This window comes from Rhinolophus sinicus, chromosome 4 (genome assembly GCF_057876585.1).
Source record: "Rhinolophus sinicus isolate RSI-liver-muscle chromosome 4, RSI-T2T, whole genome shotgun sequence".
NCBI classification, from domain to species: domain Eukaryota; kingdom Metazoa; phylum Chordata; class Mammalia; order Chiroptera; family Rhinolophidae; genus Rhinolophus; species Rhinolophus sinicus.
The window spans coordinates 22,466,149-22,491,430 of NC_142504.1; the positions used below are offsets into that span (position 1 = coordinate 22,466,149).

Here is a 25,282-nt window from a genome sequence, read left to right on the forward strand (position 1 = left end):
AGACAGCAACACCAATTTAATCTCCGCCCCCTTCCCTTCCCCTCCCTATTTCCATAAATCTCAAGATCGGAGTTACAAAGAGACTGAGAACTCTAGCAGAGCGAAGAGGCCCTTCCTCCCCTCTCCCTTTAGGTCGTCTCTCCTAAACGAAGTATTAGTGCAAGTGTAAATTGCTTCCAAACATCCTTAACAGGCACCATAAAGCGAATCAGACCCTGTTTTCTTCTACAGCTTCCACAGAGGCCAGAGGAGATGACAAGTAGTGTGCGTGTGTGTGGTGATGGTGAGGGGGAGGCTTGCCAAAAGATAACTACCTTCTTCCTTTCCACCCTTAGTCCTGAGCTTCAGCCCCGGCCTCGCTGGGAGACGCATCTGGCCGTGCCACGCACGAGATGATGTGCACCCGCCACTTCCCACCGCGTGGTGGGCCCCCACCCGCTCGCGGTCCCAGGGTCTCCCGGGGTGGCCAAATGTGGCCAGTGGCGGGTCTGCACTCGGAGGCACTGATACGTGGTATGTGTGAGGTTCATCGTGTCGAGGGTACGCTTCCCCACGGAGAGGCAGTAAGCCACCCACCCCAGCAGGCACATGCTTCCTCCCAGCCAGCTCCGACCCCGTGGAAGCCCCAGCGGGGCGACGGCCGCGGTTCCCGCAGCCCTCTCTGCTCCCCCTGCCCCACCTGGGTTGCTTCTCACCTGTCGGAGAAGGTAGCGGCGACGCGCGAGGCTGGGAGCTGCGGCGATTCCAGCAGCGGCAGTGGTAGCGGCAGCAGTGGCGGCGGCAGACAATGGAGGAGTGAAGGACAGACACATTGACATAGACACACGGAGCCCGGCGCAGCCCCGCCTCCCGCCCCGCCCCGCCCCGCCTCCCAGCCCGCCCCCGATCCGGGCCGCGCCACTCCGGAGGAAATGGGGGAGGTGAGCGACAACCGGGGGCCTCTGCACGCCCTAAGCAGCCATCGCCGGACACAGAACTTACAAACAGAGTTTTAAAATATTGCATGACCCTGCGTATCTGAACCAGACAGGATAGGAGTGGGAAACGGCTAAGAGGAATTTAATTTCCTCCCTCTGGTTTTCTCCATTTGTTTTTGTCGTCCCAGGCTGCTCCAATGGGAGTCTTTGGCTGCCTCCTCTTACGGCTCCTCCTACGGACTCGGCCAATGATGCGCGGGGGGTGGTGACTGCCGCTGGGGCCTGCGGAGACCGCCTGCCCGGCTCGCCGAAGCTCGCCGGCTGCTCGCCAGCCCGCGGGAGAGACGAGAGGATTCGAATGCTTCCGCGGTTGGCTACTCAGTATTCTGGTCTCTAATTGCCCCTTTGCGGCTGGCGTCCCTCACACAGACACATCGGTATTTTTTAATTCTTCCAAAGACGCAGAATAACCTTCAAGCTGGCGGGAGCAATGGTTCACATAAAGAAAGGCGAGCTGACCCAGGAGGAAAAGGAGCTGCTGGAAGCCATCGGAAAAGGTATGGGAGCTGGGCTGCCACGGAGGCGCTGCCAGTCTGGCCTGGAGGCGTGGCGGAGCCCCGGAGGCGCCCCTGGCCCCGCTGACCCTTGGCTGCGGTTCTGCAAGGATCGCCGCCCCGGACCGGGAAATACCGTTTCTCGCTTTGGTCTGGGACCGGTTGCGGGGGCGGAGGGGTAGGGAGGGAGAAGTAGTGCTGGGATGAGAGCGGAGGTTACAGAGGCTCGTCCTTTAAATTAGCTTTTGGAAAGGTTCACATTTGCAGGTGCCCCCTCAGATTATAAAGAACGATCCAGGGGTGTGGTCCTCAGGATGTGCATTCTTCAACACTCCTTAGATGATTTTGACCACGGTCTGTCTTGGCGACAGTGGCCTGGTAGTTTCAGGTTCTTAGACGGGTGTTTAAAAGGCCGTGTTCGACTTCCGGAGGCCGAAAGATCTGGATTCCTTGGCTGTCCCCGCCCCCGCTTGGGGGTGGAGGGAGCTGCTAAGGAGAACGGTTCTTTATTAGGACACAGAACTAGTTCTGTAATTTGCCCCGTTGAAGTTTCTGCGTCCGGACCCCCTCTGCCCCCTGCAGGAACTTGCAGAGAAGCGAGGAGTTTGGCTAGGCGTCCACACCCCTCAGCACACTTATTAGTACGACTGCGATCTTCTAATCGCGCTTTCCTTTCCACTCGAAACGCGTGTCCCGCTTCCGCCGCTCCGGGTCGTAGGGAGGGAGACGCGGGCCCTGGGGACGAGCCAGAAGCCGTGTTTCCCCCTCATTCCGGAAAGGACGTCCCAGAGGTGTTCCCTGCTAAGTCCCGTTACCTGGCAGGTACATCAGCGTGACTACGTGACTTCTCCTGCAGCCACAGAGCGGGGATGGGGATGCATGGGACGGAGGGCACAGTTAATGTGGTTGTTTTAAGCTCAAGAATGAGAAAGCCACGTCTGCCCTCGAATGGCAGAGAGGCCAGGCACTGCAGCATGAAGGCTTCCCAGTTTCCAGTCTTTTCTTTCTTTCTAAGTCGTCAGGCCTACATCTGGACCCCCAGAGTGAGTAAGGAAGATTTATTTTTCATGCTGACAAGGAAAGTCTAAATGTATAAGAAAAAAAAAATCGGATTTGAACTCAACAGGTGCCCATGAGTGGAGCCGACCCCATCTGATCTCAAGAATTTTACGTCACAGCTATATTTATCATAAATGTTCTTTGCCTGGAATTGTGGGACTTGGTGTCTCCGTTTGTTCTGCACAGTTATCACTGACCTATTTGGCATTGCAGCCTTTCTATTCTAACTCTCTCTCGGGGTAATTTCTCCCTGCCTTTGGTGGCTCTGGGATTCAATTCAGCAAACATGTGAGTCCCAGCTGTGTGCCAGGTACTGTGCTGAGCAAAAAGGAGACAAAGGATCAACCCACAATCCACTACGGTGCAAATAATGTTTTAAAGCAGTCCAGAGCTATCCTGTTCTCTTAAAAGTGTAAACAAGTGAGTAGTTTTATAAAGTGGGTCTCTGAACGGGGCAAGTTGTGGTGGGGCAGAAATCCTTGGATATATTCTTAGATGTCCACCAGTTTATATTTTAAAGATTAAATAAAAGAGAATTAATGTGAATTTAAGCAGGTTAGTGCTGTGGTATTTCTGGGCGCACATCCTACATCAAGTTGCACCTCTGCACATACGCTGTTTTTCACCGATTCTATTGGCCCAAGAGGAGGAGAGAAGAACTGAGATGGACTCAGTATGTGGATACATTCTTATCAAGTAAAGGTCCGTGGGACACCACTATACTCGCAAAGAGAAGTAATGGGAGATAGGAGAAAACTATAGCCAACCTTTATTGAATGTTATTATGAGCCAGGCATAATTATTATCACTTGATGAACTCGGAATTATTTTTCAGCTACGACATTATGAGAGACAGTATGGGATGTGGTTCCATGCAGGCCTGGTTTGGAATCCTACCACAGTCTTGCTGGTGATGTGTTTGTGGGCAAGTGTCTGTTTCTGAGCTTCAGGTTGTCCATGTGAAAAGTGGTACCCACCTCACAACACTGTGTGATGATGAAATGAATTAATATATGTAAAGAATTTAAAATGTTACTAGTATTGGGTGTTATTATGGTAAACATGTCTTCACTTTAGAGACAAGAAAACCAAGGAACTGAGAAATTAGATAACTTGCCCAGTGTCACACAGGTAAAAGCGGTGGAGCAGAGATATCATACGGCCCATAGTCATAGAAATATGCTGGACTTGAAAGCAAAACAAAAAATGAAACCAAGAAGTTGTGGTATATATACACAATGGAATACTATTCGGAGGTAAGAAAAGATGATATAGGAACATTTGTGACAACATGGATGGATCTTGAGAGTGTAATGCTGAGTGAAATAAGTCAGACAGAAAAAGCAGAGAACCATGTGATTTCACTGATACGTGGTATATAAACCAAAAACAACAAAAGAACAAGACAAACAAATGAGAAACAGAAACTCATAGACACAGACAATAGTTTAGTGGTTATCAGAGGGTAAGGGGGGTGGGGGGTGGAAGATGAGGGTAAGGGGGATCAAATATATGGTGATGGAAGGAGAACTGATTCTGGGTGATGAACACACAATGGGATTTATAGATGATGTAATACAGAATTGTACACCTGAAATCTATGTAATTTTACTAACAATTGTCACCCCAATAAATTTAATAAAATAAAATTTAAAAAAATGAAACCAGCACCCTAGCCATCCATACTGCATTCTCTTTGAGAGGCAATTTAATTTTCAGGAAAACATCATCTGTCAAGTTAATTTTCATTTTAAATGTTATTGACTTTTATAGTTTTGAAGATAATTCAATTTGTAAAATAATATTTGGTTATTAATTGAATAAAGGTCATAAGCAAAATTTATTGTGTAAGGAAGCATATTTTTAAGGGAGTGGGGGGTTCTTAATATTTTTTTCACCCTTCGGTACATTTCTCAACTTTGAGAAGCGCTAGATTAGTCAGTACTAGTACTTGGAACTTACAATAAATTTTCAGCCAAGTGTGACCTATCATCTTGGCCAATCTAAAATAAACTCAGCAAACGTTTGAGTGCTTTTTTTCTTCCAATCACTGCCCTCCAGAAGTTAAGCAGACTTCCAGTCCAGAAAATAGCACACATTGCTCCTGGGCACTTTTAGAACAATTTCATTTTCTGAGTGAGTTCACAAGCGAGGTATTCTACAGATTGTATATGTGTTAGAATGCCAAGATGTTCCAGGTGAAACTTAAGCTGTTTCCTACCAATATAAATCATAGATAAAGACAGCATCCATTTCACAACATTTAAGGAGTGAATATTGAAATGACTGACGCACATTTAACTGGCTTGTATTCCTGGTAGATTGACCTATTCTTCTAAGTTCCGGTATCTTTTTCCTTAAGCACAGAGGAAGCACTATTTCAAAATACATTAAACCTTCTTTAAGGATGTAAACTATTACTTACCTTGTTTAGTACTTGAAATTCTTGGAATTACTGTTGTTGACTTAACAAGATAATAATGTATTCACTTTTTTTTTTTTCATTTGTTGTGTAAAATGAGCGATGAAACAGGTTTGGATAATAAAGCTGATTCTACCAGCTTTATTGAAATATAATTAAAATACGATAAATGGTACACATTTAAAGTGTACACTTTTTAAAAATCAGTTTTGACTTAGGTATACATCCATCACTACAATCCAGATAATCCAGATAATCAACAGTTCCATCACCCACAAAAGGTTCTTTATGCCTTTTTATTATCTGTCACTCCCTCCACCACTGTCTCCAGGGAACCACTGATAGGTTTCTGTCCCCGTTGATTAGATCCCTTTATTCTAGAATTTTATTTAAGTGGAATCATACAGTAAATAGTCTCTCTCTTTTTTTTTTTTTTTGCGTGGCTTCTTTCACTCGGCATCATGATTTTGAGGTTCATTTATGCAGTACCGATAGTCTATTTTTTATTTTCTTTTATTTCCGTGTATGGTTATACCACTATTTGCTAATCATTCGCTTTGATGGATATTTCAGTTGTTTCTAATTCTGGACTGTTAAGAAAGATCTTGCTGTAAGTCCTGTGTAGTTAATATTGTTATTTTTAATATTTTTATGGTTTAGAAAGATTCAGGTCTACTAATAATTATAGAGATCAAAGAAAATTTTTAATTTAAATATATAGTTACCATTAACTCAATGACTGGGCAGGTTATGCTCTATGGGCGTCATTGTTTTCATTTACAAAACAGCAGCTCTTTTAGATACTCTAATTTTTATGCAGTGATTCATAATCCTAATTGAAGGCCATTGTGTTACATAGTCTAATAATAGATACGACTAAGAGATCTTTTAGAAATTTCACATTTAAATAAATTCACCATTTCAAAATATAGTTACATTAGAAGTCTCTACTTCTAAAATACATTTATAACTATGTAGTTATAATTAAATCTAAATCCATATATTGTTATTTTAAAATTATGACACATTATTTTATACATGATTTTACTTATACATACACATTATAGCCACTAACAAGACAAACAGTATTTTAAATAACTTAATTTGGATTAGATTCCTTACACCATCCCTTTTTGGGGATCCCACTAACTGGTTGAAACCCATACCAAATCCTATGGTTAGCTGATGGATTGCTGGAAATAGAAATGTCAAAAGTTTGTTTCTCCCTTTTTTGTTTGTTTTGACTACATCTACTCACATCTGCTTGTCTTCAGTTAGAGATTTGTGGTCCCCATCTAGCTATTAGAAATAACAATGAATTATATTGTGCTGCTCTGAATATAAAATAACAAGAGCATCTCATGTGCACTGAGAGGGACAAGCCCTCAATCATCCTCAGAACTCTATGTGTTGGATACCCCTATCTGCTTCACAGATGAGGAAACTGAGGGTTTCATAGGACTTGTTCAATTTCATGATAGTCCTGTAATTAGGTAGGCGAGAAGGTGGTAACGTGGGAACATCCCGTTAGCATCATCTCTTCTCGGCTAAAATGCTGAACCATCCAGATTAGGTTGGTCAGCCCCACTCTAATGAGGCAGGTTGGGTTGTATTTTCTGCTTTGGTTGAGCTACTTGGAGAAATTCTCAAAAGGAAAACAAATCATTAAATATTACTTTCATAAGTTATCAATCTCTTAATTTTTGTCTCCACCTAAGATAAATGTTGGGTCATTTTGTGTCTCCCTTATACTGTGTTTCTCCCAAAATAAGACCTAGCTAGATAATCAGCTGTAATACATCTTTTGGAACAAACATTAATATAAGACCCGGTCTTATTTTACTATAAGACCGGGTTAATATAATATAATATAATATAATATAATATAATATAATTAATATAATATAGTGTTGGGTCTCATTAATTTTTGCTCCAAAAGACGCGTTAGAGCTGATTGTCCAGTTAGGTCTTATTTTCGGGGAAACACGGTAGTATTGTATCCCCAGTCTTAAGAGTTTGTGAAATCAGACTTAACATAACTTCTTTCCCAGAGTAAAAAAATGAATCTTTTAACATAAAAGCAAAATATTGTTTGAAAAGCTACTATGGACAGTGAGAAAGTAAAAATCTATGTTTCACATTTCTGTGCTATTCTAAACCGGTTTCTTACTGTCATTAAATTAGGAATACCAAATTAGAAATCGTCACAAGTTTTTTCTGTTTGGGTATTTTGCTCATCCATTTTCCAAAATCTGTTTTCATTCTCTAGAAGCCCAAAAAATTTTAGAAAAAAATTTCTCATATTGGTCCCTGCATTTCAAAAGGCTAACTGGCTGGCATGTAGTGGTATGTGTGTGCATGCCTCATCTTTTCTCTTTTTCATTTCTAATTGCTCCTTGACAGGACAGATTTAACTTAGATTGCTGGCCATTGGGCGAAACATTTTCTAGTTATAGGCCTGTTCTCTAATGTGAGCCAATTATGATTTTAAGCTTCATCTTCCCCTAACACGTAGCAGGCCTTGACTTGCTAATAATCCCTGTAGTGTTCTCCCTCTACTGCATAAACATCTCCTGCTCAGAAAGAAAATAACTTCAGTTATTCTTTGGAGGACAATAGGACTTAGCTAAAGCATCTTGCACAAGTGAAAGTGGGGTGTGGGAGTTTTTGTTCTGTTGTAATTCCTCTCTGAAGATGTTTGAGAAAGTCTGATAAGAAGCCACCGGAATGGATAAGGGTAGCTTACACACTTGAAGGCTTTCACCTCTCATTCTGTAGCCATGCAGCCAGTGATACCAGCTGCTCTCAGATGGAGTACAGGGTCAGACCACGCACTATTTACAAACTAGCGCTGCCATATTCCAGGGACTTGCAGGTTATTCCTTGACATTTCCCCAGCAGGGCTGTTTGTCAGCCTAGGAGACCTTTCTCTGTCTGTTCCAGGTTGGTGACAGGCAACCAGCTGACACCCCTAAGAAGCAGGTCAGGGAGAAGCACGCTTATCTTTATTCTGCATTCCACCTTTAACTGGAAGCCAAGCAGCATTTAGCACATGCTTGAACTATAATAATTCTGATTTTAAAGAGAAGAAATAACTCCTAGTTAGGGGATGTGCTTATTCTTTTGTCTCCTTTTCACAGTAGAGGCTTATCTCATCCTTTCTCTCTGAGAACATTCAATTCCATTGTTCTCTTCCCCGTCAAACCAGAAATTTTTTGGCAGAACCTGTGGCTGACTCTTATTCATGATGATAATAGCAACATTCTCTCCTGCAACTACTTGCTCCTGTCCGTATGCCTTACAGAAGACTGGAAAAACCTGACAGCTTTTATCCAAATTTATAGAGCCCTGACCTTCAGGATTACATTAGCGGACTTTCAGTATGAGAGTCTGAATATTGACTCCAGGGCACTTTTATATAGTGCCAGGCTTTAAAGATATGTTTACCTAAGCATTTCCAAACCAAGAATTCTATTATAAGTATGCCATCAATTCACAGGGCCCAGTGATGAAAAAGTATATAAATACTGACTGTATTTTGAACTCCAATTATTATATTGACTGGAATTTAAGCTTTGGATGATAGGTTGGACTAGATGCCCTTTAAGATTTGTTTCAGTATTAAGAATGTTATGCTTTGTGATGATTGTATTACTGCCAAAAGGAAAATGTGGCCAATTTAATATACTCTAAGGTCCGTGGAAATAAAAACAAGATGGAGCTATTTTAGTTTCTATAAATCTATTCTTATGGATAATTACTTTATGGAATAATAGTATGTGATTTATGCTTTATTTCTTAATAACCTAACCTGAGTAGTCTTACAGATAACCCTTTAAAATTTGTTTCCTTGATGTTAGATTTTTTTTCTATTCTAATGATAAATAACTTTTTTTTTTTTTTTTTTTTTTTAAAGGTACTATCCAAGAAGCTGGAACACTATTAGGCAGCAAGAATGTTCGTGTGAACTGTTTGGATGAGGTAAAATGTTAAAAACTTTAATGAAGTGTTTTATTTCCTATGAGAATGGATAATATAAAAATCTAATAAGAATTGTTTTCTAGCGTGTGTGCCTGCACGAGTTACACTAATATCTAAATCAAATGTAAGCAGACAGGTCACAAAGGCAAATAAGCATGTAAGAACATGGTTAATTTTATCAGTGATCAAATAAGTGCAAATTAAACCAAAATTATTTCATTTCTTGTGCAGTGTGGGAAACATTGGACTTTTATATGCTAATGGTTTGGTGTAAACTGGCATTTCATTATGGTGAAAATTTTAGAATTTGTGTCATTTTTAAATGTGCGTACCTTTGATCCAGCAATTCTACTTCTAGGGAACGTTAGCTAAACCCAAAGTCTGCTTTCTAGAACACTTGCTACACAAAATAACTTTCTGAGATGATGGTAATGTCTATTGTGAGCTGTTCAGTGTCAACCCTTAGCTCTATATGTGGTTAGCGGCTATTGCTATACAGCACTGTTGTAATGCTAGAGAGTTAACTGAACTTCAGTTTCTCATGGAGAAGGGGAATGGGTTTTGTTAAACCTTTACTCACACATGGGTAGCAAAATTAATACCAGACAAAATAAAATTTAAAGCAAATAAAGATTAATAGATCAAGACTTTCTTATAGATTAAATTAATAATCCACTGAGAACATAGCAGCTTTAAGCCTTCACTTATAAGCTCTGATGTTATAAGCTCTCATGTTCATAAAGAAAAAGATAGAATTAAAAGGAGAAATTTGTAAAACCAGAATAGCACCTTTCAGAAGCCATCAGATTAAGTAGAAAAAAGTAATTCGGGGGACAGAAAATTTGGCTAAGCTAATTAAGAGTGTGTGTACTGTATATAAGAAAAAAATACTACATCTTCTTTTTACATGGAACATTAATCAAAATTAGTCTATGTATTATACTATTTATAAAGGAATTTTTAGCTAATTTCAAACAAATTCACCAAATGAAATAGAATACATTGAAAATAAATAAAAATATGATCCAAATAATAAAGCATATAACCTGAAAGAAGTTAATTCTAAATAATTCTTGGGTAAAAGAAGAAATAGAAGTAGAAATTGCCTACTATTTAGAACTGAAAACACAACATTTGTCCAAAAAGTTTTATATGGGGAAAAATGTTTCAGAAACAGGTTCAGAGATTGCACAGCATATGATATGGTTGGGATAGCTCATTAGCTCTTTGGAAAGAAGCTCTCTCGTTGGTTGCCTCTGAAAACCAATCCCTGCTAAGAAGACAACTGGTAAACAGAAACACCAAAGAGAAAAATGAGAATGTTTTTTTTTTAAATGAGAAGAAAGGGAGTATCAGGAAACAGGGAGGCAGACAGATAAATGGGCTGACATAATTGACACAGATGACAGTTAAAACATAAGCAGACAAAAACACAAGGACAGTTTGTATTGTAAGATCCAAAAGCTTTGCACATTTCCTTTGCTCTTAAGCATATTATCACATTGCATTGAAAACTGCTTTAAAACACACACATATATATGTGTATATAATTATAGGACAGTTCTGTAGTCTTGGGATTATTCACTTTGAGCCAGATAACCTCTCATTCATTGTAACATGGGATTGCTGGGTGATTGACTGTCCACCCGTATTGTCCTTCCTTTCCCTCCAGGCTACACACTAACTTCTTATGTACCTGTTATATCATCCTTTAGCGGCTATCATCCTAGCCATGCTCTGAGTACATTTCTGCCTCATTCAAAAGGTATGAGCAGGGGCGGCCAGTTAGCTCAGTAGGTTAGAGCGCAGTGCTCTTAACAACAAGATTGCCAGTTAAATCCCCACATGGGCCACTGTGAGCTGTGCCCTCCACAACTAGATTGAAACAACTACTTGACTTGGAGCTGATGGGTCCTGGAAAAACACAATAAATAAAAGTTTTAAAAAGAAAGGTATGCCCATGTAGAGATACTCCCTTAACACTGCCTCTGTATAATGAGATTCTGATTACCCACATACACCCAACCCAGCCCAACATTCAAACACCCCATCCTTGTAGACCCAACTAAGGGAGTTTTAAAGTTATAATCTTATCATTTTTCTATTACTACTTTCAAGAAACTTTGACTACTCCCATTAAGTAGCCTCTTGTACAACCACCTGAAAGGTCCCAGCTTCCCCATTGTTCTCACTTCAATAGCCCTCCGAGAATATTGATGGTTTATGTTCACAGTAAGAGTCTGGAATCATCAAGAACAATTCAGATTATATTAGCATTCTAAGATTTACTAAAGTAAGAGATAGTATGTTTTAGAGAGGTTTTCATCCAAAACAACTTTGAAATTCCAGTACTTAACAGAATTTATCCTGGATTACTGAGAACATTCACTTACAGAGAATAGCTTGTTCATTTATCTAGCATGTAAACACTACCAAGTTTTTCCTCATATTTATACAATTTTCTTTATAACCAAGTGATATATATGAACAAATTATAAATGTGGTTTGGGAGATCATTGCTTTAGAAATCATACCACTATAATATATATTTACTTCATCTTGTTTTGTTCATTGGCAGTAATTCATGGAAATCTCTCCAATACAGATGAATTCAGGCAATAGCTTTATACTATCTCGTTAAGGATATTGCATACTCTATTTAGTTTTCCCCTTGGTAGACATTCTGTTTTGAGGTTTATCCTTAGTTGTGTTTTTTTTTTAAATGCATTTGTATCTGTTTATTCATTTGTTTCTCTAGGAACTAAGAATATTTGGTAGAGATGAGAGCCTTGGTGATCTGGGTTCTGATCCCTGCCCTGGCCACTTGGCAAGTTATGTATGAAAGTACTATATAGGTTATAAAGATGATTTTATTAATTCATGTTTATTTTGTGTTTTTAATTTAATTGCAGGAATTGCTCATATAGGTAGAGGAAAAGTAAATAAGTAAAATTAATATATATTTTTCCTCTCTGTTAAAGAATGGAATGACTCCTCTAATGCATGCTGCGTATAAAGGAAAACTTGATATGTGCAAATTGCTTTTGCGACATGGAGCTGATGTAAATTGTCATCAACATGAACATGGATACACAGCCCTCATGTTTGCTGCACTTTCTGGTGAAGTTTTAGTATTTATTCTAATATGTTATTAGTATTAGTCACCTATACAAATTTTTTTTATAAATACACATATATTTTTAAATGAAATGCATTTTTATTATAGTAATTTGAAGGTCAATTCTAATGGAAAAGAATGGTGGGAATTGGTTTTTGAAAAGTTGTTATATATGAAATGTGTAGTTAGTTTGTTCATCTGTTTTGTTATTTAAATGAATGGATTCTTTGTAGTGACAATATATTTTGTGTAGACAAGGAGCTTGGCTCTGTTATTCTTTCAAGTTATTACATAATAGTTCCTTAGTGTTCTGTATATTGAAGTAATATGAAAAGTTTTGTTGTTCTCTTGAGAAAATAGCTGCTCTGATAGAGCTGTATGTTTGCTTCACTGATATTTATGTGCTAAATAGTTCGATCCATTTAGAAATTTATTCTGATTCATGTTGCTTACGATTGGGTAAATAAAGAAAATTGGGAAATATTATCTAAAATTAAGTGGAGTTATCTATAATTGTTGACATTTTTAAGAAAATGAAGATGTAATATTATCATACTTTAAAAGCAATAGTCTGTATTTTTATAATCCTGGAAAGCATTTCTAAGCATGTTATAAAACATGGAATTCAAGAAGGACAACATTGACCAATTTGAATATATAGAATTTTAACATTTCCATATATAGAATATACTATATAGAGTTAAAATACAAATGAAAAACTAAGGAAAGTATTTACTACATATCTTAGAGGGTCATATTATTATATATGCAGAGTTCTTATAAATCGATTAGAAATGACAAATACTGCGGCAGAAAACTAAATAGAAAATGCAACAGGGAATAAAAGAAATACAACTGGCTAATAAACATATAAAACACTTTCACCAATATCAGAGAAATGTAAATTACAACAATAAATGATCATTTTTCACTTACCATATTGGCAGAGGTTAAGAAAGAATGATAATGCCTGCATTGCGTAAGGAACTTCTTTGCACTCTTTTGGGATGTGCATATCAGCCCAGCCTTGCTGGAAGGCAGCCTGGCAAGGTGCCTTTAAAGTATGCATACTCTGATCCCGCAGTGATTTGCAGGAACTGTTCCTAAGGAAATTGTAGTTCAAATTGAAAAATTAGTGGAAAATACTGTTCACTTAGTATAGTTTATAATAGCTAAATATCTATAATGATTCCATTAGTAATAGAATGCACATAGAATACATGCAAATGGATGGGTTGGGTTAGCAGATATTAAGTGAAGACTTCATTTTATCTCTTCTGTCTTTGTTTTGATATTTTTGTTCGTTTTGACTTTGTACTAAGCATCATCATTAAGAAAAATGTATTTCATCCTGTTTAAAAAAAAAAAAGTGATACTCAAATCTATTCAATTTTTGTTTTGCCTGATGTGTTTTCCAGAAAATAAGTTTAATTTTATGTGGGTTCTTGTAGCATTTTACTCTTTACTGTCATTATAATTTATAGTTTAGGAAACAATGGAAATATCCATACAATGAAAACCTGAAACTTAATAAATGAGAAGAAAGGGTACAGATAATTTAGAAAGGGGTATTTGAACTGAGCGTTCCTTAACATTAGCAAATATGTTCCCATTTAACCCTAGGTAATAAAGACATCACGTGGGTAATGTTGGAAGCTGGCGCTGAGACAGATGTTGTCAACTCTGTGGGAAGAACAGCAGCTCAGATGGCAGCTTTCGTGGGTGAGTTTTTATGGCAGTTTTACATGAGGTTATACCCAAAATTTTCTCCATGGAAAAAATACCACTTTGCTTCTCAGAGAACATTTTTTTTTTAACAACACAATGTTCACAGCTCACTAGGTTTTGTCTAACTTAATAAAATACGCAGTGACACTTTGGAGAAAATGAACAAGCTATTTGGAATTTCCACTTTGTGAGATACAGAGTATGGTGGGGCCATTTTAGTTGCAGATAAATGCTTTGAATGAGCATATTTTATTTCTCTAAGGGAAGTAGTTTAACCTAATGTTTAAGAACATGAACTGTGGAGTCAGTGGTCTTGGGTTTAAATTCTGGCTGTGCCACTCACTAGTACCATGTTTCCCTGAAAATAAGACCTAGCCAGACCATCAGCTCTAATGTGTCTTTTGGAGGAAAAATTAATGTAAGACCCAGTATTATATTATATTATATTATATTATATTATATTATACCCAGTCTTATATAAGACTGGGTCTTACATTAATTTTTGCTCCAAAAGACACATTAGAGCTACTGGTCCGGCTCACTTATTTTCGGGGAAACGTGGTAGGTTACTGAATGATTCTGACTTTCAGTTTCCTCAGGGTAACATGTTTACGTGGTTACTGAAAGGATTAAAAGAGATGATAGACTTAAAGAGCTCCATGTGCAGCACTAAATAAATGCCATCAGTTACTATTATTAATAATAATTACAATAATGTAATTCATAGGAAGGAGCCTTAATAATAGTACATACAACTCCTTCATTATCATTCTCATGAACCACAGCTATTTATTGTGTGTCCAATATTTTTTGATATGTTAATCCTGTTACTGGACATAACCTAGGGATTTAGAAGAGTGAGGAGAGGCAGTTAGGAGAGTCCACTGATAGAAAAGCAAAGCTGTAAACATCTGATTGTTTGAGAGTGCAGTAAGTAGTCTTGTGGGGACTAATAATTTATTAAACAAATACTTAATGTTTACAACCTATATGCCAAGCATCACCATAGATGCTTTGGTTACAGTGGTGAACAAGACAGGGGACTTTCATGTGTTCATGGCACTTACAGGCTAATAGCAATGACCGGTCTTGTGAAAATATATTCTCAGGGAGAACGTAACAGTTCCATAGAAATACATCAAAGAGAGGGAATCTTCTATCCTCTTCCAAAGCCGTTTCGATAGAAATTACATTTAGGTGTAGATAGAGTAGGAATTAGTCAGATATCGGTGGTCGTGGTAACTGTATATTTTGTTAAGTTTTACTATAAAATTATCTTAAAACTACTCCTAGTAGCTGCTGTTGATTAAGTTAGGCAGTCACTGAGTCACTTTACAACAGCTCTGTGAGAGCAAATATTTTAATTCAATTTTAGGAGGATTTAAGAAAGCTATGGCCTTTCTGTGCAAACTTCAGAGAAATGTTTATCCCACACTTAGGGGCTCCCTGGTTGCCCCAACTCACCTCTAAGCTAATTATGAGGGTGTCAGTCCAATGAGAAAAGAACATTACACTAGGAATCTTGAGAGTCCCGTTTTAGTTTGTGTGTACTGCTAATTAGTTACAGGATCACAGGTACATCCCTTCACCTCCATGGGCCTCTGTTTTCTGATATGTGCCATGAAGCCAGGGAATAAGATGGTCTGAAGTTCTGTTTAGCTCTGCAAGTTTTCATTATGTCCATGATGTAATCATAGAAAGCTCAGCTAAAGGTTAGGTACCTGCGCAGATCACAGGGCTGGAACTGGAGGGACCTGTTGTTTTAACCAATAATCAAATGCTCTTTTCTTTTTTTCAACACGTCTACATTAATGAAAATCTAAGGTAGAAATTGTCCACAATCCCATCCTAAAATACGAGTAATGTTTCCATTGTGTATTAATCTGTTTAGACTAATTTCATAGACAGAAAAATTACACCCTTTGATTTGACATTATCTTTTCCAATATAGTCTTTTTAAAAACTCATTCTCCCTATTTTATTCCCTTCAAGTGGAACAGCATATATACATACGTATGTGCACCCGTGTGCACGATCTTTGTTATCTTTTTAAAATGTGATCATACAAATCAATACAGGCTTTGTAACTTGTTTTCTTCACTCACCAGTATGCTGTGGAAGTCTCTCCCATCTCAGTAGGTATAAATTAGTTATTCAAATAACTGCTTCATATTCCATGATATTGATGTACCACAGTTCATTTAGCTCTCCCCTATTGCTAGATTTTACAGTTTTTTTTGTAATCACTTTACTACAATGTAATAATGATCCTTGATCTTAAATTTTTACATGGGAGTGCATTAATATCTATATGACATACTTTCAGAAGAAAAATGAATTGAGACACAGATGTGTATTTCTAATTTTAATGTAAGTCTAGATTGCTTCCCAAAAGGGCATAGCAATTTGCATTCCCATTATCACCCTCACCAGTACTGGGTGTTTTTACTCTTTGATTTTTGCCAACCTGATAGTTGAAAAGATGCTGTATTGTGAATGTACTTTCTCAATATTAATGAAATTAAGCTTCTATTGTTGGTCATTTGTGTTTTCTCTTCTGTGGATGCCTTCTCCTATTTGTTACTCGCTTTTCCTTTCAGTTGTATCTTTCTTATTGCTTTGAGGAGCTTTCTGTATATTATGGATACTAACCCTTTGTTTATGAAGTGTGTCCCAAACATTTTATGCCAGTCTTGATTTTCTTTTGACTTTATAGGAACTTCTACCATAGAAAATTTATTTCTAAGTAATCATAGTTTTCCTTTTATAGCTTCCATGTTTCTTGTCTGGCTAGAAGAGGTCTTCTTGACCATGGATGGATTAAATCTAAGTATTCTCCTCCTAAATGTACTTCAGATTAAAAAAAAAAAATGTGCTTCTGAAGTTTATTATTTTAGAGTTCCTTTCTCCATGGATATTTAGTTAATGTTGATAGCACAATTTATTAAATCACTTAACATTTTCCCACTGAATTGAAATACCACTTTTGTAGTAAGTTAAATTGTCTTATATACTGGTATCTATTTCTGGATCCAATATTCTCTTCCACACATCTGTTTGTCACTTTCTGTATTAATACCATGTTGTTTTGATTACATTGACTTTAAAGTAAAGCAAATGTCCTCAGTTATTTCCCTTTGAATGCAATTCCTCCCTTCCCCAAATCCTTTTCAGTTTTTGTTGGACTTTCATTAAACGGTTATATAATTATTTGCAGAGAGTTGACATCTGTGTGATGTTAAGACTTCCCATCCCCATCACATAATGTATCTTTATATTGTTTTGTTTTTAACTTGTTTTTGATACTTCAATAATACTTATTAGATTCCTTCATATCAGTCTTTCTTTTAAAATTTATTTTTATATAAAAATGCCTTCTTTTAAAATTTATTTCGAGGTAATTGATAGTTATTGTCTATTTTGTAAGGAAAATTCCCACCACTGCCTCCACACTCTTGTCATTTCTAGCTCGTTATGGATAATAAAGAGAAAGCTATCGATTTCTTTTTTTTCTTCCTCTCATTTTTATTAGAGTCTCTGAGTTTTATAGCTATTTAATTTTTATTTATTTTCTATTTGAATTAACTTCAGGTTTCAAAGTAAGAATAATAATAGTGATAATTGGCATCTCATGTCTTTTTCCTGTTTTTAATGGAAATAGTTTTAGCTTTTACTTTTTATTATGATATTGCTATTGGTTTTATTATTATATAATGCTATTTGTCTTGTTGAATTTTTAGTTCTTTTTCTGATATTATAGCCATTCCTGATTCCTTTTTTGTTTTTAGCATTTTTCCAATAATCTCTTTGCTCGTCCCTTTATTTTCAGTATTTTATCATTTTATTTTAGTAGTGTAAATACTACTATACCTCTGTAGTTATAAACATAAGTGGATTCTGTCTTCTAACCCAAAAGATGGTCTTTCTCTTTTAACAGGTATTCAGTTTATGCATATTTCATATAATCACTGATGAACTTGGTTGCATTCCTCCTGTTTCACTTCATTTTTTTTACTCTGTATTTCACTTGGTGGTTGTTTCTTCGTGTGTGTGTGTGTGTGTGTGTGTGTGTGTGTGTGTGTTTCCTTACTGTGATTGGCCTAGTCACGTTAGAGTATATTTTCTCTTTTTATTAACTTGAAAGATCAAGAATACTTTTCTATTTCACTAGTGCTTGCTTTCCTATTCACAACACTCCTAATTAAATCCTTATTTCTCAATTCTCATCTAAAAACAGGAACAAAACTATACTCTATGCCCCACCCCCAAGGCACTGTTTTGGCCCGTTCAGCCACCCCAACAAGAGGAAATCCGTATAACTCATTTATTTCTCCACATCCTCTGTTTTGGCTTTGTTAGGCAACAGGCCTTTCCTTTCCTCCTCAATCACTTCCACAAGCTCTGGACTTTGCTAAGAGAGTTTAGTATTGAAAAATACTAAAAGTACTAATATGTTATTAGAGTGTACCTCATAGTATGTTACTTCTCTTTCAGTAATTCTCATGGTCAACCATATAATTTCTCAGTCATATGCTACCTCCACCCATTCCAATTATTAATATCCCTGCGGCTAAGGACTTTTCTCCACTACTTTCTTTCCTTCTTGCTCCATTTTGAGTTCTCTTGTTCTCAATTCAGTTTCAGTGACAGGACCTTCTGAGATAGTATGTAGGTTGTATATTGTTTGAAACCCATCATAACCAAAACTGCCTTCCTCTCTGAAATGTGAGTCATATCTTGGCTAGTTTTGTGTTTCTTGTATCGCTATTCTTTTCTCGCAATCATATGTAGAAGTTATTCCAGTTTTCTAAATCTTGGTTTTGCAAATGAAAATTTGATTTATATTCTTTTATACATTTTTTGTTTCTCCTTGTGGAAGTCTGTTTCAATTTCAGTTTATCCTTAAGATTAAAAAAAATTTTTTTAAATTTAAAAACTTCTAGGATGTGTCTACTTATGGGTGTGTTCTGATTAGTCCTGCTCAGGACTGACTCAGTGAGCCCATTCAATCTAGAAGACTCAAGTCTAGTGATAGTAACACTGGAGCAAAATAATGCCCTGGTTCCCCTCATCCCCAGCATTTATTTTCTGTGTTAATAGTACTGTTTTATTTGTATGTATGCAGAATTCATAAATTATAAACTAGTAAAATTGAATATTTAATAGTTTCAATTATAAAAATATAAATGCAGATTAAGTAAAAATTTATAAAGATAAACTTTATATATCACTCTAATATAAATTATTAGCATATTAATTAAAATAAAATGTCAAAGTAAGCACTACTTGAGAAAAGTAAAGTAATATTATTTTTTTATTCTCACAAAGGTGCGATCCTAAGAAACCTCGAGACCTGTGACTGTCATTGTTATGTAGCGGGTATTTTTATGTACAAATAATTCTAACTGTTAACAGGATGATTTCTGACTATACTATTGGGGGACTGGTGAGAAGTTACCAGCTAATTCCACATTTTCTTTTTACCCCTTTATCTTCCAATCTTCGTGTGTGTATTTTGACATTTTTCAGGAGTGGTTTTACAACACTCTTTTGAATGGGAACATCTATCTGTTTTCTGAAGCTCGATGTAGACTGTGCTTTAAGGAAGCAATAGTTTGTCTTTATCTGCTCTAGTTTCTTCATATCCAGTTATAAATTCCCACACGTAGTTCTCTGTCAATTTTGATGCTGTCGTGTGTCTATCCCACTTGCAATAGTTTTGCTTGCCTCTCATTTTTCTTGAAGGTAGTTATTTTCTAAACAGAGCACCTCAGATTTTTAAAATATCCTATTACTGTTTGACTTCTCCTCAAGATATAGGTAATGGAGCTTTCTGATCAAAAAGAAAAAGAAACTGGTATTTCAGTTAAGAATAACATCAAATACCAAAAATGATGTTATCATCACTACTAAAATTTACCTTCAAATCAGGGACATGTTTTTCTGTCATATGTTTAATTATTAATTCTCCATCCATTTCTTTTTTCTTTCTGGGATTTCTGTTATTTTTCACTACTACATTTTCTGTATCTGTCTCTTAGCTCTCTTGTTGCTTCCATAATGATTTCTATCTCCTATTTTTCCTCTGTTTTGACATAGATCATCTGCTTCATCGTCTACATTACTATTTAGTTCATAATAAATATTAGTAACTAGGATTATCCCTTTCAGTTTGTCTATTGACATTTTTTTTTCAATTGGGGAATATTGGGGAAGAGTGTGTTTTTCCAGGGCCCATCAGCTCCAAGTCAAGTTGTTTTCAATCTAGTTGTGGAGGGCACAGCTCAGCTCCAAGTAAGTCGTTGTTTTCAATCTAGATGTGGAGGGCTCAGCTCACTGGTCCATGTGGTAATCGAACCAGCAACCTTGGTGATATGAGCACTGCGCTCTAACTACTGAGCAAACCGGCCATCCTTGTCTATTGACTTTTAAAACTTGAATCTTTCTTCGTCCATGAAAGTCTGTTTACATACTGTAATTGATCTGCTTAATTTACGTGTTCCTGTTTGGCGACTGTGGTTATAGTTTGGTTGTGGTGGTGGCTGATGTTGTCTCCTGAGATGCTGGGTGCCCTTGGGTACTTAGTCTGCATGTCCCAGGCGGTCAGGTAGAGTCCACAGGGTCAGGCAGCAGTGGACCGAAGTGGCACCGTCTCTGTACCAGTGGGCCCAGGCTCAGCAAACTAGTAGGTATTCTGTCCTCTGCTGAGACGAGGAGGAAGCCGCTTCCCTCTTGGGTTTTCAGGAACTCCTGGACTAGCAGAGCCCTCTGTCAGTCCCCCATCTAAGGTCCACCTGGCCCGTTGTGCAGTCCCCCTGCAGGTCACCTGTGGTTGGCAGGATGAAGCAGACTGTCCCAGTATTGTGCATAAGCGGACAGGGGCCATAGGCTGCCCAGGGTGGACCACTGTCTGGAAGCCCCAGCATCTGGGCCTGCTCCTTAGGACTCACGTCAGCCCACGTCAGGCAGGAGGAGGAAGAAATCTCTCCTCCGGAGATCTCGGAAGAGCCTGCACCCACAAATGTTTCCTGCAGGTTCTGCCTGCTGGCCCAGAGTGGCCATTTCCTTGCTCCAGAGAGGTAGTGGAGAGGGGTCTGGGGAGAGGGAGGCCTCAGAAACACACATGCTGGCCTCCAACTTTGCCATGGAAGGTGTGGCTTTCATAGAACCATTTTTATCACTAGACATGGCGTAGCGATGGCACAGGAATCTATGAGAAGCCATAATGTGGATTCCAGGCTTGTGGGAGCAAAAGGTTTTTCTCTGATTCATTTCGCAAAGAGGCCAAGCTTTGCTCAGATTCAAGGGAAGGGGATACTAGTTTACTAATATGAATAATAATTAGGAGAATAAAGTTTTATAAATTTAAATTCTGTATAAAGAAAGCCAGATGTGGTTGGGGAATTATGACCACCATTTGTGTAGGGGTGAGAAGAAACACATCAATTACAAGCAACCTTTATAAAATATTTAGGGCCAATCACAAGCTGAACATTGCTTTTTTTGTAATCCGTATAATCTTCATACATATTATGGATTCTGTGTCTTTAAAAGATTATTTCTTGACTTCACAAATGTTCCCCAAAACATTTTACCTCTCCTCCTCTACTCTCCTTTCCTGAAAATTAAAGATGTTAATGCATGTTTACCTTACAAGAAAACAGAGCAACATAATTTATAAGAAAAATTAGAAAGTGTCTTATTTTGAATAATAAAATAACAAATTTCCTATTTTTCTATTAAAAGGTCAACATGACTGTGTGACTGTAATCAACAATTTCTTTCCTCGAGAGAGACTGGATTATTACACTAAACCCCAGGGACTGGATAAAGAGCCGAAACTGCCCCCAAAGTTGGCAGGCCCGCTGCACAAAATTATCACCACAACAAATCTTCATCCTGTCAAGGTAGTGTAGCGTTTATTGTATTTGCTTTTTATTTAAATACAGCTTCAGAGTTCCAATTGCTCTTACAACCATGTTTCCCTGAAAATAAGACCTAGCCGGACCATCAGGTCTAATGCCTCTTTTGGAGCACAAATTAATATAAGACCCAGTCTTATTTTATTATAGTATAGAACCAGGTCTCGTATAATATAAGACCGGGTCTTATATTAATTTTTGCTCCAAAAGACGCATTAGAGGTGATGGTCCGGCTAGGTCTTATTTTCGGGGAAACACGGTCTATAGAGTCATAATTGTCTGGGGTTGAGTTTTGTAGCTGGAGACCTTGCGATGGGCTCTCTTGTTCAGTTGATACGGTGAAGGGGTGCTCTCAGTTGAAACCTGGAAGAGTGAGGGAACACACACTAGAGAGGAAGGGAAGCTAGGTAACGCGGTGGGTTCAGCTGAAGCCTAGCTTCCACTTCGTCTTACAGGGAGCTCTGGACTGTTAATGGCTCCGGAAAGGCAGGGGAGCCAGGCTTTCCTATCGGCCATTGGCTGAGGCCTGTCCCCAGAGGGGAAGGACAGCCTCCCAATAGTGCCCCATCAGGTGGCTCTCTTTGAGTGAAGGCAGCTCCCTGGCTGGGGAAGGAGGCAGCTCTGAGCTCCTAGCAACCAGCACTCCCAGTGGCTGGGACCTGGTGTGCAGGCCTGGTAAAGAGGATCTGGGTGGGGCACCAACACCATCTGCTCCAGCAATTATCCCTCCAAGAAGTGTTCTGAAATGTAATCATGAACAGGTTTCTTAATGCAAGTAGCTATTTGATGCCTTTAAGTAATTCAGTTCCTCCAGTAATTAGTCAACTCACAGATTTGCAAACTTTGTAGACCAACCCGGAAGTTCAAATGGCTTAACTGGGAGACTTCAAGAGCTATTCTGCACTGTTTTCACTGCTATTTTCTTCATATTTTATACACAGACCTTTTGTTTATTTATAAAATAATTTTTAATCAATCCAGATGAGTATAATGTATTCAGTGAATCATTACAGAAAATATGATGTGTGCCCCAATGATGCTGTCCTTTATCAAAATTCTGTCACATGTCTTCATTCTTAGTAATTCAGAGCTGTTTGGTGAGCAAAACAGTGAGTTGGGTGAAAAATTGACATTTTCCCATAATACCAGGTGTTATTCTAATGTAGTGAAAATAGATTTCTTTAGAAGTGTATTACAAAAGAAGAATCTACGAGTACACTACACCATTAAAGTAAGTGGACAATTTTCATAAACTTTTGACAGCTAACACTCATTTGGAGATATAAGTTCCAAACTGCATATAACTTATCTATTGAGGCATCCATTTGCATATAGTCTTTGAAGCTTAAGAAACAAACAAACTGACAAAAATACCTGTCATGTGGCCCTTCACCCAGATTGATGTTCTGGGCCATCGAGAGAGATGACAAGCCAGCAGATATTTCCTGTAAGATGGATAAGTAGAGTCAATTCTGATTTTTTTTTTCAGAACTGAAATGGTTTACTTAACATCTGAAAAAAACTGCTAGAGGTAACACTTGTGATCCTAAGTGGGCAAAAAAGAAATACAGCTGTGAATCACGTGTTTGTGTTTCTAGTGAAGGTTATATAGGACTTGAAATTTAACCTTTAAAAAAAATTTAGCCTCCTCTGTATCAGTGATTCTGCCGCCCCCTCCCCCCCCCCCCCCCCCCCCAGAACACAGAGGAAAGAGAACTCCTATAAATAGCAGCAACATCCTCTCCACGGCACCCTTTCTCTCAGGAGTGGGGGCAGGCTAGGCTGAGAAGTCAGGATTTTTCCTAGGGATACAGTATTTCTCAGCCTAGAGAATGTGTATGGTTTTACAAAGCCCTGTTGTTTCCCTTTAACTTGAGCATTACAGGATATTCTGGTTTAGATTGATTTGAAGACGTTTCCTCCATTTTTCTGATTCACTGTTTCTACTCCTTGAAATTACAATAATCTCAATTATTGCAATAATTGAGTCAGGGGAGTAATTTTTGACATTTACATGGAACCTAGTCCCTCAGGGTTAACTGTCCTAAGAATTATTGTACTTCCAATTATCTTTAAAGGCATATATTTTGAGTAAATTAGATTAAGGGCATACTTATACAGGCAATAAATTATAAAGGTATATATGCTGAAATAGCCTACATTATATTTTTTAGGGCACTTGGTCTTATAATAAAGACAATTCTATGATTATAGTACCTTCTTTCAGTTCAGACCTTGCTTTTTGTAGGAATAAATATAGTCTATTCACTTGAAAACCTTTCTTTTATCCACACTTCAGGTAAAAGCTGCCCAGTTGCTTTTGTGATGGCCCACGTTTATTGCTTTAGCCCTTTTCAAGCTGGCATCCCACGTTTATTGCTTTAGCCCTTTTCAAGCTGGCATCGGTCTTCATAGGAAGCATTATAAAAATGTAATTAACAGCCACTCTATAGGGTTAAAGACCTTTAACATACGCACAGGAATTCTCAATACACAATTCATCTTTTTGCTACAGTGTACCAAACACAGCTACATTGTGTCCAGGTTAAGTGGCTGCTACAGCAATAAGGAACTGGGCTGATTACCTGGAATACAGAGGTCAGAAAGGAGAAAACCAGAATCACAGGAAAAATGACAACAGAGTTGAGCAGGGGCTCTAAGTGGTCAAGAGGCAGATGTGCACAAGTCATCCCATTTTTAATTGTTAACATGACTTTTAAGCCCATAATTGTTGATTTAGTAATTTTTCTAAAATGGCATTTAAAAAATAAGAATTCAAAATGCCACTGTATAAACATATTCTAAGGCAGCCATTATTTGGGAGATGAGATATATATGGCTTTTTTGCCTGCAGGAATATATTTATTCTTCCTCAGTAGTTAATAATAAGGGCTTCCTTTACAATGTATTACTTTATAGTGCTGCAGAGATGAAAGGAAACTAGTTCAAGTATTCTTTGTGTATAGCTATGTAAATATTGCAGTAATCTCATGGTAGAGCTGTGGTTATGTATCATTTTTCTTTATGTATATTGCTGAATACTATAAAATAAATAAAGCCTAATGTCTTAACAAACAAAAAAATCATTAAACTGTTCTATTTGAGTTTTCTTTTTTTTTTTTAAGCATTCCTACTGGTAAATTTAAGACCCTATGCTTTGATTATGAATGCTGTATACAAAAATATTGAAAAATCAGCTTCAAATGATTGTAGCTGACTGCAGAAATATAAATGGGTAATGAATGAGTTTTCTCTGCCAAAAGTTAATGTTTGATATGGTAGGTAAAGCTGTCAGGAAATTGACCAACAGGGATTCTGATTGGACTTATTTCATGAACTCTAATAATTTATTATTGAGTGCTATATTTTAAGTAAAATACAAGATTATATAGCAGTCTAGTAGTGTAAAAAAAAATAAGTAAAAATCATATTTTAATTTCACAAGAACATTTAGTCTATGTTAAATTTCCAAGTAGGAGGTTAGGCCTGGGTTTTACTTAACAAAATTATCTTTCTTCATGTCTAAAGAAAAGGATCTAAAAAGAAAAGGATCTACTTTATGAAATCTGCTACCTGTTGTT

At 37.7% G+C, this 25,282-nt stretch overlaps 2 protein-coding genes across 2 annotated transcripts in view; one reads left to right on the top strand and one right to left on the bottom strand.

Moving 5' to 3' along the window:
* Positions 1-839, bottom strand: part of BZW2 (basic leucine zipper and W2 domains 2) — a 55,770-nt gene extending 54,931 nt beyond the window's left edge. The window contains exon 1 of the mRNA XM_019727158.3: positions 696-839. The gene's annotated coding sequence lies outside the window, so the exon portion shown is untranslated. The remainder of the gene's footprint in view (positions 1-695) is intronic.
* A 69-nt stretch (positions 840-908) lies between these two features.
* The window catches only part of ANKMY2 (ankyrin repeat and MYND domain containing 2), a 34,297-nt gene continuing 9,923 nt past the window's right edge, over positions 909-25,282 (top strand). The window contains exons 1-5 of the mRNA XM_019727144.3: positions 909-1,474; positions 8,869-8,933; positions 11,915-12,053; positions 13,675-13,773; positions 21,526-21,686. Of these exons, the coding sequence (XP_019582703.3) occupies positions 1,408-1,474; positions 8,869-8,933; positions 11,915-12,053; positions 13,675-13,773; positions 21,526-21,686 (531 nt within the window). The 5' untranslated portion in view covers positions 909-1,407. The remainder of the gene's footprint in view (positions 1,475-8,868; positions 8,934-11,914; positions 12,054-13,674; positions 13,774-21,525; positions 21,687-25,282) is intronic.